The sequence below is a fragment of the Vidua chalybeata genome, chromosome 5 (genome assembly GCF_026979565.1).
Source record: "Vidua chalybeata isolate OUT-0048 chromosome 5, bVidCha1 merged haplotype, whole genome shotgun sequence".
NCBI lineage: Eukaryota > Metazoa > Chordata > Aves > Passeriformes > Viduidae > Vidua > Vidua chalybeata.
The window spans coordinates 57,792,008-57,808,212 of NC_071534.1; the positions used below are offsets into that span (position 1 = coordinate 57,792,008).

Genomic DNA, 16,205 nt, shown 5'->3' on the forward strand with positions numbered 1-16,205 from the left:
TCACTGGAAGAAAAGATGCAAAAGAAAAACTGTAACTTCAACATGTAAAAGGGTTTGAAGGAACAGCAGTTTAGGGTCCAGACCCACAAAAAAAGTCTTTTTAAGTCTCAGTAATTAAAAAAAATATGCCTTTTTACTAAGAAAGAGAAAACAAATAGCATTATAATTCATACACCACCTCTTTTTCTTTTTCCTTTCTTTTTTTTTCAGCTTTTCTAGATCTTTCTTGGCTATATCTAGAATTTCCATTGTCTCCTTCTCTGAGGAAAGCATGGAAGCAGAAAATGCTGATGGTCCACCAAAGTACGTGGCTCTCGATGAGGCTCTTGACAAGTTGCGTCGAAGATTTTCATTCACTGCTTCACTTTCTAATAATTTTGCTCTTAATAAAAGACAAAACAAGGAAGAATTGTAGACCATTAATTACAACTATTGCCAGTACATGAGGTGTACACTCTTTTGCCTCTGTAACTTCAGTGCATTACATTCTGTCTAAAAAGAAACTACAAACCAAGGTGAAGCCTGAAAAAATATAATGCAGTAAATTCCTTTAAAACACCATTTGAGACAATGGTTATATATGTTGTATATATAACCTTGACAGAATACGTGAAAATACATCTGTATGAACATTCACACAGACATATATATACAGATACATACCTGAACATCTTTTATGAGTATAGATAGTATATGAAAGCTACAGAAAAGCTCCAGTATAAACTGAGGATAGGCCAGATATTTTTTGCTTGGTATATGTCCATAGATAAATAAAAATATCTAAAATATTTAAGAGATTTTGAATTTTAAAAGGAAGTTTTTAAAAAAATTTAACAAGTAATTTCTCAGTGCTATCATTTTTATACAAGGTTAAAAAATTATAAAAGAATTGTTCTAAGTTTTCTGTCCTTGTGCAACAATATTAAGTTATCACCATAATTTAGGCAACATCCTACTCTCATTTCTATTGTCATTGTGATCTCTAACATTTTACATTTTTGTGTCCAAGAGCAACACCAGATGATCTTAGAAGCTAAAGGACCACTCTCCTAAAGTAATCCCCACACAGGAAAACAGCTGAAGTATTGCTAACACTTCTATTATTTTTTTTAAATAAAAATTGTCCAAATACATATAATGCAAATACCTGAGATCTTCAATTTCCTTGATATAGTTATGAATCATGTTGCTAATTTCTTCATTTCCTTCCCCTTTGAAGGACAGAGAGAAAAGGGGAATGAGGGAAGAGAAAGATTAAGGGTGGCAACAGTATAAATATCTGAATATAGCTACTAGGCACAAGGTACCAGCAAAGGGAAAGAGTCACATGGGCTACACATGTAAATCTTAACTTATTTGTAAAATAGTTTTCCTTCTTAAACTGAATTAAATTTTTTGTTCCTCTCTCATGTGATCACCATATGACTACCAGTAACTTGTTTTCTGTATTAGTGCATTTTAACAATGCTTTAATCAAAATTACTCATCTGGAGTTTAATTTGGAGTCAAATTTACTTGCTCTGGTTGTTAAACCACTACAGGGCTAAGCATACAAATAATTCCTACACAAAAATATTGTTTCATATTTCCTGTTGTTCACATTTCTAAATGGATGGTCAAATCAGGGTAACAAACTGTTTCTATTATTAAAAGAAGACTCCAGAAACAGAAGAAATAATCATATGGGGGCCTATCCCTGCCAAAGGAGGTCCTACAGTGCTAATAAAAAGGTATCATTTCATTTCAAGGGATCAATGAAGCAAGAACATATAATTAATTTAAGTTCATGAACTTATGAAGCAGTTTATGCACATTCACAGCATACCTGTCCTGGCTAGCACTTGGTTGGCCTGATCACTCATAAGCTGCGTTATTCTGGCTCTAAGAGCATCGATAGTCTCTTGCATTGCTTTAATTCTAACACGCAGGTTGTTGTTTTCTGTTTGCAGCATTGCATTCTCATGGAACATGTCATTGATGCTTTCAACGCCTTCTTCATCTATAATCCTTTTACCCTTCAAGAAAGTAAAAATATTTTATTAGTTAGTCAATAACTAATAATGAGGTATATTTTGTTAGTTAAGGCTGACCTACACTTAAAAAGAATTCTAACCTAGTAAATGCAATCCACAGATGACTTAGAATTCCAAGCACACACTTGTAGCACAGGATAATCTCTCAAAGAGTTTAAAACAATGATAAAGGGATAGTTTTCAAAAGACTTAGCATCTAGGTTTTATGTAATTCCACTTTAGTCTAAAATGCAAGTTCTTGAAGAGGTTAAAAAATGAGAAGATAACTCTTTATCAAATCAGAATACTATCTCAAGAAGAGTAAAAGATGATCCTGTTTGGTAATGACCTTTATTGCTGAAAATACTGAATAAACTTCAGGAACAAACAGGCATGAGTATTTGCCTTATATACTTGGGACTGGATTTTTAAAACAAACTGGTTTAGCCGTGCAGGAAGTTTTCAAAAGCAATACACAGTAACTGTACACGTTCACTTATGCACCAATCTAAGTTGTGGTTTGGTCATTTTTCATTTGGAAGTGACTTTCTCGTTGCCTTTCAAAAAGCAAATAGCACGCATCTTCAGTAAATATCACTGACATTTGCTGACAGCTCTTTTCCTTGGGGATACAATCTATGTTTTCTAAAAACATCTGGTAATCATTGGAATTAACTGTTGTTTATGCCAGGGCTGCTTTTCCAATGTTTTTAGCATATGAAGTGGAAATAGTCAATAGGAGAAAAAAACACTGTGGAATTACAAGCATTTTAAAGCAGAAAAAATCCTAAGAGGATAAACTTACGGTTTTGTATTCCATGAGCTCCATCTGTAGCCGTGCAATCTCACTGCGCAAAGCATTTATTTGTTGACTGGCCCTGTCCTGATTAACCATCACCTTGTTCTTGATGTTCCGTGCCCGGTTGGCGTACTTTAACGTGTTCAAGGTTTCCATGAAGTCTCGATCTGAAGGGCTCACACACGCTATCATGAGCGTTTGACTGGAAGGCAGAAACACAGGTCAGCATTATACACCAAGGAGAGAAAGAGCAGAGAGAAGCTAACAGGTCCTCAGGCAGAAGGTGAGACAAGAATAGCAACTTTACAGTATTTGTGAAAATATTTCTGCATCTAGCTCACTCTAAACTGTGAACCACAAAGGTCAGCAGGTGCTAAAGATGCTATGTCTTGTATCTCCCTAGCATAGAGTAGGACATGCTAGATCATTACTTGTTCCACACATGAAATTGTAAAAGCAATTAATGGGTGTTTCTAGAAACATTTCTCAAATTACATTCAGTTTGCCTAATCATACATAAACTGTGATTAAGGAATTTATAGTCAACCTAAATTCCTGGACAGTGATTTGGATCATGCAGAGTGTCTACTGTAATTCCTGAGTTGCTTACCTGCTTCATCTGAAAGATGCCCAAATGCTCATCTTACCTGTCCATACATGTCTAATGTGCTTGTTCTCTACCTCACGTTCTGAACTGGCTGAATTCTCCACTGCAAGTTATCTCCAACAGAAGCCCAAAACTAGGCCTTAACCTTAGCACTCTACATCTATAACTGTATTTGTACCACATTTCATAACATCACTTCTTAGAGCAACTTTCTGCAACAAAAAGCAGCAGGACCTGAGCTCTTGGCCCAAGAGGCCTATGATCAACCATCCTCCTTTCAATTTCCTACAACATTCCCTAGCCATCCCATCATGGAATATTTTTGCAGGATGAGAACACATTCCATGCTCCAAATGAAAGATCAAGCAGACAGACCAGTAGGAACCAGTAGGACAAATGCAGAAAAAAAAACAAAACAACTTTCACTCTAACCAAGTGCTTCCATCATTCAGCAGAATGATTCATCCTTCCCTCAGTCCCTGGAGCATACTCCTTTCACATCAGGTAAGAACAGCCTAGAAGGTCCAAACCAGAAATCCAGCTGCAGATCGCTCTGAAGGTGCATACATTGCCCAAATTCTCAACAGAAATGGCAAAACACCTGTATTTGATGGACTGAGTGCACTCCTGCAAGTTTTAAAGGAATTTGCTTCTCCATTGTATGACACAACTTGGATAGTTACATTAGGAAGAGAACAGTCTCTGGGGCAAAGGAGCATTATCTGCATCAGGCAGCCTGGATTCTGATCTTCACTTTCTATAATTTCAGACTGAAACAAACAAATGAATCCCTGCAACACTCTGTGAGGCAAACAATTATATTCACCATACACACTGGGAAACTAAGCTAGAAAGAGTAACTAGCCTGGGGCTACAAAAAAATTCACTTTCAGCAACACTTCCTCAGTTCTCACCCATATCTTTGTGTCAGCTCTCCAAACTCTTTTAGTCGTCAAGATAATGCCATGCAAGATTAGGAACAAGTTTTTTAATTCCGACATTGAGAATGCACTTACTTTTCTAAATCTCAAAGGACTGGTTGTGCCTTGTGTTCATCTTGAAAACTGAATAATTTGAACTCCAGTTTCCCATCTGAACTGTAAAATGGACTAGGGTTTTTTGATACTGTTCTACTTCCTTTATGTCACCATTTCTTTAAATTGCTCCCCCTGCTCCTGAAGTTAGGAAGGTTTTCATTTTTCATATTATACATTATAACATTCCTTTTAAAACATCAATGTTCCATATTTTTATTTGAATAATTCAAGAAACTTTAATATTGAAAGTTACAACAGTGCTGCTTCAGAACTGTTACAGCGTTATACTAAAAATAAGGATTATTGTGAGAATAGTACAGTGATACAATTTTTTCATCACTGTTAACTCAGTATTTACTACAACCTAACCCAAATCATTACTAGAAAATTTCTGTAAGTATTTGTTAAGAGAGAAACAATAATGTGGATGGTTATACCTAGGGTGGAAGTTGGAAAGCTACAGAACAGGCAAGAAATCTAAACCTGATTCTCCAGAGGAAAAAATGCATATTTGTTAAAATTTAGCTTTTTCACACATTTTGATTGCCAAAGCCCAGACAAGAAACCATTAAAAATGTGAGGGTTTTATATATAAATATATATGAACAGCAAAGTGTTGATTTGAAACGTCTCAGCATGAATGTCACATACAAAAAAACTGGGGGGAAGGAAGGCATCCACACAATTCTCATCAATCAGAAAAAAAAGACAGAAAAAATACATACAAGTATCATTAAAAACATTCTGGTGCGGCATTTGATATCTGTACATTTGTGCTGGTTTTGGCTGGGATAGAGTTAATTTTCTTCACAGCAGCTGGTTTGGATTTGTGCTGGAAACGCCTACTCTGGGTCCATAATAAAGATATGTTTGAGTTGCTGCTAAACAGGGCTTTCACAGAGTCAGGACCTTTTCTGCTGCTCAGCCAACTCCAGCAATGGGTGCATAAGGGGTTAGGAGGGGACGCAGCTGGGACAGCTGAGCCCAACTGACCCAAGGGATATTCCATCCCATACGGAACCGTGCTCAGCATATGAAGCTAGGGCAATGAGGAGAAAGAAGGGATATTCAGAGTGACAGCATTTGTCTTCCCAAGTCACTGTAAGGCATGATGGAGCCCTGCTTTCCTGGGAATGGCTGAACACCTGGCAGCCCATGCGAATGAAGTTAATGATTTCCCTTGCTTTGCTTGCATATGCGACTTCTGCTTTAGCTAATGAAGTGTCCTTATCACAAACGCTGACTTTTCTCCCTTGTACCCTTGCGACTCTCTCCCGGGGGCAGGGAGGGAGTGTCTGCGTGGGGCTCGGCTGCCTGCCCCCACCGCACACTAAATAAACTCCGTGATTGCTCCTGAAGAACACGGGGGGGAGCCGCGGAGCTGTGGGACGCGAAAATATTTTAGAGTCAAAGTAGTATTTCTACAAAAGGTCGATTTTAGAAGAGTTTGAAAAAAAACATTCTCACAAGCTGGTGTATTCGATAAAAAATTTAATGAAGTGCTTTTTGCATTTATTTACAGAAAGAGCTTAGCAGAGCTATGCTGTTTGATTTCTGCTGATTTGTTTGTAAATCTGGAGTTTCTTCCTCCCTTTTGCACTTTTGAAAGTTTCTAGCCCTTATTTTACTTGTTTTTTCTGGCTCTCTTTCCCTCACACTGCAGTGCTTCAACTTGTTACTAAAGCTATCTCTCTGAAGAGCATCACAACAGTTTGAGAATTTTCTTCCACGTCTCCCTACTCCTTTGTGTAAAAACTTCCTACTCTCCTAGACATAGGAGCCAGGCGTATTGAACAAGAGTACTACCTTACTAAAACATACTCAGCTGTGGTTCCTCTTATATTTGTACATGTTAGCATTACAAATACAAAATCTGTATTATTTTAATAAATTTGTTAATGTTTCCTTATATAAAGCCTTCAGAGGTCAAAGCTTCCCTTCACTGTATGTACAGAATGTATACAAATGGATTCATACAAACAACCCTGGTGAAAGACTACTTTTTATTAGGCTGCAATCCAACATCAGGTAACTGAACAGATGCACCATAGGCTGAGATATATAATCTCTAAAAAGATGGAAGTGACTGTGGTTAACTGACTCCAAGCTCCTGTGCATGGCAGTCAGAGCAAACAATTCACTGACATTTAAAAACAAAGCAATAACAACAAAAAAAAACACCTCTAAAGGAGAAACTCACCACAGCTTTAAAATATGCTGTAAACAAAACCTACCAATTGTACTATTTACAGATATTTTCATGGGAAGAACTTGCCTGAAAATTGTAACTTCTAAGTAACCTGAAGCTTCATGTCTAGTAAAATAACAATAGCACTGAAAAGAACAACACAAAAATCCTTTTTAAAATCTATCCTTTCCATTGACAGCATTATTTGCACAATTTATCTCCAGAGTCTTCCTCCAACAAGACTTTTATTGTCATTTAATGTTCATTTTACTTTCTGCAGATTATGTTCTCATTTGTGCTCATTCACAATGAAATACATAAATGTTCCAATTTTCATACCTGTTTCCCCCAAGAGAGTCTTGAAGCAGCCTTGTAAGCTTTGAATCTCTGTACGGTACATGAGTTGCCTTCTTACTTTTATCTCCCAGTGCACTTATTACATTGCCAAGTGCCAGCTATAAAACACCAAATCACGTAACACACAAGTCAGAATCAAGTCCTGTGTAGTTTTATATTAAAACATCTATAAACTGGAGTCAGCATATTGTAAGAAAATTAATATACTCATGACAGTTAGCATTAAAATATTTCTGAAGATTTCTGTATTTTACATTTAGAAATTTTTGTGTTACCAACAGTGCATCGGATGACTTACAGTCTGGTACTGAAGTGCCAAAGTGCTTAGAACAATTCATATGCACTATTGAGTACCTCATGTCAGTCACAAACTAAAGTTGGTACTTCTTAATCTAACAAACATTTGCTTTGGATAATAATTAAAGTTGATCTCTAACAGCACCTATAATTTCTTTAAAATTAATCTTATCAATCTGCTTTATGCTATATTTAGAATAAAATAATGGAGCATTTATATGAAGAAAAAAACCCCAGAATTTAGTACCTCTGCAGTTATAAAGAAAAAAAAAAATGTCTGATAATGATTTGAACATTTAAGACTTGAAATTAAAGGCTTGTAGTCCATGGCTATCCTGTTCCATTACTAAAAGGATCTAATGCATGTTTATAAACAATCAAACATTTGGCTGTGAAATTATTTTTATGTGGAACAGCACACACTTCAGTCAAACTGAATTTGACTTTTTTGTCAAAAAATTTTGCTTTAGGTGGCGCCCTGCACTGCAAGTTCTTGCGTTGGAAATGGTGCAGCTGCCACAAGCAGATGAAGAACTGCACACACCCTGCTTGCTTTGAAGGATTTAAAGCACTTTCAATTTGTTCCACAACACTCAGGGCTGGACTTCACTGTAAATTAAAGTTTTTTGATCTTATATTAGTTACATCACGCTGATTTTCACCTTCATGCACTTTATGTGCTCTTTGTTAAAAACACAACTAGGTCGTCTAGATCCCCCAAATCCTGCTGGCTTTGTGCTTATGTCAATGATGAAATTGAACTGAATATTCTTTCTCTTCCATGGAATATATAACCAGAAGAACTTCAGAATGTAGACAATATCATGATGGAAGAGAATCATTGAGAAAATTATAATTGAACAATACCCCAGAAAACTGGTACTGCACAACAGCCCAGAAAAAACAAGACATGTTTTCACATATAGAACAGAAGTATACTTTTGTGTCTTATTTAAAAGAGTTGCACAGAGCCTCCATATAGCCATGGTGCACAAAACAAAGACATACAATCTCCACTGATAATCACCAGCTCTACTTTTCAGTGCAGTTCAGCATTAACAAAAACAGTAAATACAGTTAATTTAAAAATTAATTAATTCAATAGAGTTAATTAAAAAATAGCCAGTACATAGACAAAAAAAAATTAAGCTATAACCTATACATTTCATTCCTACATGTTTTGCCTGGGTTTGTTTTACATTATATTGTATAGTTGTATAGTCTTACTAGTCCACAGTTGATGGAAATGCCTTCTTTTGCCCTTTCTCCAGTAGCTCCTGTTCGTTTTAACCTTTCAGATCCCGCCAGATCAACAAAATGAAACTTGGCAGTAAGAGTTTCATATTCATTCATCTCAGAAGATTCAGATATTATCCTGTTATCAGTGGCATTATCCTGAAGCAAAGAAGAACCCACAACGCTTGGTGAGATCATTCACATTAACATCAGCAAAGTTCAATCAACAATTATTTACAAAACTACCTCTTTACTATGACCATCTCCTTCTTCTTTCTTTTATAACAGTATTTTGAAACATCCTATCTCTGTTTTAATCATATGACACTAACATATCATTCTTGAAGACCCAGTTCTAGATGCATATGATTACAAATTACTTTAAGTACAAGCTACCATTGCTTCTTGATGAAGAAATGAGGGGAAACTATTAAAATATACAAGTCTCCAGCAAGGTGAGCAACAAATTTGTATCTCTCCTAAAATGCACTCTTGAATCAATTGTCTAAGGAAACTAATTTAAAAAAAAAAGAAAACTTTCATTACATTATGACCCCACAAAATCACCAGAACAGCTAGTTCATAAACCTGCCAAAAAGCTGTAAGATATTTTGATTTTATACCTCTCTAAAACCCATCACCAGCCTCCCTGTGGGATAACTCTTCAAGTTACATTAGGAATTATTGTCGGAAACCATTTCTCCTAGCCATCAGTATTCCACTAGCAGTTCTGACTTCCCCAGAAAATAAGAACAGTAGAGGGAACAAGGGAAAATGAAGATGTTCCTGTCTCCCTTCCACCTTCCTCCCCCCATCAGTGCAGGGACTCTGCCCAGGAACACACTGCACTGGGGCAGGTACCACAGCCTCAGCCTCTTTCCACTTCACATCCCGAAGCACAGCAGGGAAATTATCCGTTTTCATTAGACAATCCCAAGCTTTTTTACTGTCAATTAGTTAAGTTCTACCATTCACTGTAGACTTTTATTTTACTACGAGTGTAGTTAGATTTATTGTCAGGAAAGTAACACAATGAGAAAAATTCTTAAATCACTCACTTCTTGACCTTACTGGTCAGGCACCCATTGCAGGGCAATTTCTACTAACTTGGCATCGTGTCTGATAATAAGCACTTATCAAGTGTATACTGGATTCATAAAAAACTCTCACAGCCCAAACTACAAGCTTTAATAGGAATTTCCAATCATATTAAGCACAGAAAACCCAGAAAAACCTTAAAAACAAGAAAAAACAACCAAACAAACCCAAACCTAATCAAAAAGCCAAACACAGACCCTCAGGTATTCTGTGGTGACCTTTATGTCCCTGGCCAGCCAGCCTACAGCTCCCTTTGCTACTGCAAGGGGTAATGCAGGTCTCTGCAGACCAAACCCTTCTGATGGTAGTTAAATATTTCATGCATCCTTTTGTAGCAGTAACAGAAGAGAATGGGAACTGTGCCACTTCCACAAGACCAGAAACCATTATTTCTGTAATTTTGATGTTTACACTCTGGGGACCACACTCTCATTCGCAGGATTAATGCATCCTTTCACTCTCCCCTCATTTAGCAAGTGAAATGCACATCCAGAAAGTTCCCAGAGCATGGCTGGTGTGAAGAGAGCCCCAGGAGCATGTCTGTGCACTGCAGCCCTGGCTGCCTGCCAGCCCTGGGCACGGGCGATCGCGCAGAGGGGGCACGGCCAAGGCTGTCATCCGAGAAGGAGAAACTGTGTTGCCCTAGTAACAAAGGTCTCCCAAAACTGTTGTCTACAGAAACTTGAGCTACATCTCTCCTGGCCACCCAATAATAGCTTGTATTAATTTAGATTCCAAGAGCATTCAGAGGACAGTGTTAGGTCTATCCTCTACTCTCCTAAACAACACAGGGGAAGAGGAGGGTGTTGTCTTAAAAAATTAAGGATTTAGAAATGCCCAGCTCCACAGTCAGATTATCTTGGGCATATCTCCCAAGAAAAGCAGAAACAAAACAGTTTGGCATAAGGCAGAAGATGGCCACCTCTTCCTCCAACACGAGCCTCTGTGTTACACAGGCAGAGCCAGGCAGCAGTCCCCTGGGCAGCTCAGCTGGCAGGGAAGGCTGCAAGTGCACCAGCACAAGGGGACTGCTGTGCCAACAACCTGCAGGAAACAGGCCCCCACATGACTCCTCAGCCTCCAGTAGAGAGTTTGCAACAAAAAATTTCCAAGCAGACAGTGTCACCATATAGTGACTGAAGTGCCCTGTGTGGCCTTGGAGTGTGATGCCAATCCCTCCCAAGTGAAGACAGCTGACCACACCACCAAATCCACAGTTTCAGCACAGAAAGCAGAAAGAAGTCTTTTTAGCAGGTGTATAAAGCAGGTTTACATACCACAAAGGACCAGGAAGGAACACACATTTTGCCTGTAAATGATTAGTTGTAGTATTAAAAAATAAAAGCAATCCCCCAAAAAGCACTGTAAATCCAATTCACTGTTCCACATGCTTAAAAATGTGGTAACTGTGGATCGGATGCTAGCCAGATAGTATTTAATATTTAAAAATTATATGCAAAAGACCTTTAGAATATTCAAGTTAAGTCCCCCTGAAGGTACTGTAGTTTTCAGTAATGTGGATTTATTCAGAACTCTCCCCTTTACAAGATGCACCCTACAGCAACTAACAGCTGACCAGTCACACACAGAATATTCCACAGAACAGCTCTATGTTCATTTGTAATTTGAATTTCAGGTGCATAGATTTAACAAAATACCTGCACTACAAATATATAGCTATTTAAAATATATACAACGTGCCTCAGAATTTAATGCTTTTCTACTTGCACTTCATTGGATATCAACTATTAATCTGAAATATCCAAGCAGTTTCAGTTAGGTGACTGCAAGTTTAAACCCACTAACTGCTCTGACACTTAAATGTGCTTTCCCAATTAAAGACAAATTATATTTTAACTTTCCCAGTAGTGTATGTCGCAACAAAATACTGAAGAAAACGCTAGAGGAGAATAGGTAAGTTCCTGTAAGAGTCTGCAATTTATGGTTGCCTCTGGCTAGAGGATAGTTACATACGCACAGATTAAATCAAATTATTATAATGCTTAGCAAATTCATCAAGCATTATGATGACTACAGCATCCTTAATAAGTGCAATTCAAATAGCAGTGGCTGCCAAAACTGTCCCCATTTTGAAAAATGGCTACTAAAGAGAAGTTTACCAACAGCAAAAATACGTACAGCGTTAAATGCAGGACAGACTCTGGTCTGACACAAGTGTATCGTGAAGATAGCGTGTGACCGTGAGCTCTGGACGTTCATCTGAGTGCTGGCAGTGGTTCGAGACAAAGCTCCCAGCTTCAAGCACTGCATCATCTAGAAAACAGGCAGAAAGTACATTGCATCCCTTGCTGATTAAAGGAAAAATGTTCCTCTAACACTTGCTGTTTTGGATATATGACTAAAATTTCTCTCTTTGCTATGCATTCAGTTCCTATACACAAAAAAAAAAAAAAGGACAAAAATCCTTAAACAAACTAACTAAAAGTATTTTTTGTGATTTCTCTAAAATACTTAAATCTTCGTATTCCTCTCTTTACTGTAGCCTAGTAGTAACATAGCTATCTTCATACCTGTCCAAAAAAAAAAAAAAAAGTACAATAACATTTGTATTCAGATTTGTGGTGTGTGTAAACAGCAGTTTATTTCACATCAGCCAAATGCAAAGCTTTCGTCTCAAAGTAAATAACATATATAAGATATGGAAGATCAGATTTACATATATGTCAAAATTCTCCCAGCAGAACTATATTATGAACTAAAGGCCTGTTCCCAGCTTTAAATGGAAGTGATATGCACTTAGTATCAAATATATCACATTTAAGGCTACAAAGAATTAAGAAAATAAAAATTTTAGTTAGCTTTTACACTTAAATTGCCCAGGACCCAGATATTAGCTAGCATGCCCTGTATTTTTAACCGTTCATCAAAGTATAGAGACATTTTCAGAATCTACTTGGCATGTTACAGTGTAATTTGTTTCCAATTATCACCTCAGATTCTCCATTCACAGTTCGGGTCGTAACACCCACTGTATAAATTCCTCCTGCTGAATCTTCATGTATTTTAATATTTGATTTTTTATTCTTCGCATCAATATCACGTGTGGTATCAAACAGATCAAGAATTTCTTCATTGTAAAGCTGAGGAGAAGAAAAAGACAAAAACCATATCATTTTCAGAAGGATTTCTTCCAATGATTAATAAATCTCTGCATGGCACATACCAAAAGTGGTAAAAATTCAAATGTCTCAGCTCCCAAAAGATGTGAAACATCCAAACTTACAAGGACAATAGGTGACAGAGCATCTGCAAATTAAGTGACCTGCACAACTTCCTACTGTACCACCCAAAATGGGGTAACTTCCTTCACATTGCCAGATCTGAGATAAAATTCTTTGGTGGGACCAGGGAAGAGAAGGAATTTGGTGCCAGCAGAACAAGAGTGGCTTCTGTGGCAGGAACCTGCTGTCTTCAGATTTAACCTTGGGCTTTTCTTTTGTGGATTCAGTTGGCTGCACCCTGCTCCAAACACCTCCAACTCACTCCACTTGCTCTCCCTGCCATTGCAACTCATCTCCTCTCTCACACCTTCATATTTCTATGGCTCTCATTTAGATAAATTCTTCCTGGGCAGGAAGGAATTTTACATATGAAAATAGTTTTTGTGCAAGCTGTTTCTTAAAGACACCAAGCATCAGTCCAAAAATACTATGGCATAGCTTCTTGAGCAGGGCTTTTGTACTCCATAAGAATGTTCTGAACTTTATGCAGTGTTTAGATTGAATTGAAGATATCAGGGGAAAAAAAAAGACAACCCACCCATAAAAAACACTATCCTACTGAATTTCATGGCTCAAGTCTCTGTCTGTGTACCCTGGAACATACCAAATGTCTCTAATTTAGTTGTACTAATTCATGTCAGTAAAGCTCAGCCCAGACTAATTCAATCCCTAGGTAACAGTCAACCACAACAGATCTGTATTCACACAAGGTACTTTCTCATAGTACTGAAAGTGACTTTCTCCTCTCAAAAGTAAAAAAAGTCATCCCTGAGAAGAAATAGCTCAGCATTTGTGAATGTGACGCTTTTAATCCTTTACATATTAAAAATTAATTATATTTAATTATCAGGCATAGATGTTCGATGTAGGAATCTTCTTACTAATGTTTTGCCTTCAAAAAGTCAAACAAACTGATGCCACAATTTAGAGCAGATCTTGATACTGCAGCTGCAATTGGGTGGGACTGCATATGTCTGTCTTTTGAAAAAGCAGGAAAGCAAGGAGTTAAGGGAGGCAGACTGCAGCCAACTAAAGAACGGCAAGAAAGTAGCAAACAGAAGTCACTGTTCCCAACAGTTACCCAGCTGTAAGACTTCAAAGTTATTCCAAAAATACAATCTTGCTTCAACATGCTCAAGGACTAAATTATTGTTAATGCAATCCAGCTCTAATGGTAGACAGGATGGGATGAAGAGGATACTTTTTGACACAAGAATAGCGTATAATAGCAAACTAATCAGAAAAAGCTCCTCCTGGGAAAGCCTCAGTAGAAGAAAAAAAATCTACCAACTAAAATGACTTTTTTTCAAGGGAGAAATTATTATATACATCATTTAACCTTTCTCTAAATAGATAAACAAGACAGTTGTTTAGTACAGTTCAGCTGAAATCCATTGCAATGGCTGCAATTCTTCATATAATTCTCACTGTAGCATTTAATCACTGTCCTGTATTTTGGGACTCAGTCATATTTGTAATGTTATGTCAAAAAACACAATAAATTCAGAAACCACACTGGTTACTGCTCCTTATGCTACTCATGTTGCAGCTGCCTAAGCAAAGCTGCAGCTCCCTGGTGCACAGAGTAGAGCATTCCCACAGCACATGTTCAAGCCAACTCTCTCTAGGCAAATATTAGCCAGAGCAACAAAAGGTTCTGCATAAGGGTAGCAACGACAAACCAAGACTGATACAAAATTAATGCCAGCTTGTTAATGACTAAAGGAGTTAGTTTACTTCTACAGTAATAAAACGAACAGCTTTTCTCATGGGTAGTATTAGAGTGGGGTTTTCTACCCCCAAAGCAGATAAAGTTGTACATACTGAAGTAAGCAAAACAAATTTACACCTGCTCTTCCTAAAATTGATTCTGCCTCTCTGTGTACCTGATGTATCAGATTTTGCAGGTTGGTAGTAAATGTAAATACATTACACCCAAATCAATCCATTTAAAGAGCAGTTCCACAGTCAGGACACACAGTATAAAACCTGCAAGGCATAAAGCAACAGCTGCTGCAGGTCAGAAAGATCACAGATGTTATGGCCCCTTTACCAGTACTGTGTCTATGAGAAAGCACAAGGGGAGCAGTTTTGCCACAGTTTTGCCACCGGGTTTTTATTCTCTGGGTCTAAGAAAGAAGGGAACAGTGACACTGAAGCCCAATCCTAAACCAGTGGGAATTGCAGAAAGAAAGTATTTTCATGCTAGGTTTCTTCGTTGGTGAAAAAAAGTCTTCTGAACAGATTTTGAAAGCTAAAGAAATCTATGGCAAAGTGACAAAAGCAAGCAAAGCATGGTCACTACTTGAAGCCACAAAGTACAATTAGGGGGGCTTTTATAATTTCTTCGGTTTTGTCAAGAATTACCAACAGGCAAGAGCAACAGGCCTTACAAACAGAAAGGGATAAATGATAACAAACAAATATTTCTACTTCAAAATAACACTATGAAGGGAAATAGCAAAATAATTGGAGTAAGATAAAAAGACTTTTTCATAAATTGAAGAGCTGAAGCTCTTCAAAATTTTCCCATAAATTTTCCTTTTGAAATCTTGTATATTAATTCAAAACACCTTGGGAGAAAAGAAAATTTAAAAGAAGCAAAAAATATTTAATTGGTTTTCTGAAAAAAAAAAATAAATAAAAAATAAATTAAAAAAAATAAAAAAAACCAAAACAACTACCAAAAAACACACATAAAGTTACACCCACAAATGTGGATCATATTTACCTCTAAGAACTGCGCATTCACTTTAAAATCAGGAGGTGGAAGTCCTTGCTTAATAGCACCTTGTTTTTTTTCTTCAATACATCTGAAAAGGTGCTTAACAGCACGTGATATAATGCCTTGTTCCTCTTCTGTTATGTTGACATCAAATCCAGTGCCCATGGTGTACGTTTTGCCAGCGCCTGTCTAATTTGAAAAAGGAGTAGTCACTAGAACATGTTAATAGTACCAAATCATCACAGAAATACAGTCTGAGAACACTAGTGTTCACATCAACCTGCCATCTTTTACAATATTAACACATAAACAACAGGTCACTTTGAAAAATGGATAAATAGCAGAATTTGGACAAACTCTACTGTTTATTCAGAGATCACATACAAGAAGGCAGAGAGCAGTTCAATCTTTCATAGCCCTTCCCCTAGAAACCTTCCCTACCCAGCTCACATCAGCCTTGAGCTATATCCTCTAGGTCAAAAGATGAGTTAATGTCTCCAACCAAGGCTGTTAATTGAAACATGTATTTTGAAGGTAAAAGCAGCATTTGCAATTCTTTACTGAAGTAGATCAAATGACTCCCTTAATTAAGATGTCTGAATATCTC

General features: G+C 37.3%; 1 protein-coding gene across 9 annotated transcripts in view; it reads right to left on the bottom strand.

Moving 5' to 3' along the window:
• The window catches only part of KIF21A (kinesin family member 21A), an 86,314-nt gene that overhangs the window by 40,195 nt on the left and 29,914 nt on the right, over positions 1–16,205 (bottom strand). For all 9 annotated transcript variants that reach the window (XM_053943433.1, XM_053943432.1, XM_053943436.1 and 6 more), the window contains exons 3-11: positions 15,605–15,787; positions 12,583–12,732; positions 11,771–11,905; positions 8,525–8,692; positions 6,983–7,098; positions 2,818–3,013; positions 1,826–2,015; positions 1,148–1,211; positions 179–382 (exon numbers count right to left, since the gene is read on the bottom strand). In XM_053943433.1, the coding sequence (XP_053799408.1) occupies positions 179–382; positions 1,148–1,211; positions 1,826–2,015; positions 2,818–3,013; positions 6,983–7,098; positions 8,525–8,692; positions 11,771–11,905; positions 12,583–12,732; positions 15,605–15,787 (1,406 nt within the window). The remainder of the gene's footprint in view (positions 1–178; positions 383–1,147; positions 1,212–1,825; positions 2,016–2,817; positions 3,014–6,982; positions 7,099–8,524; positions 8,693–11,770; positions 11,906–12,582; positions 12,733–15,604; positions 15,788–16,205) is intronic.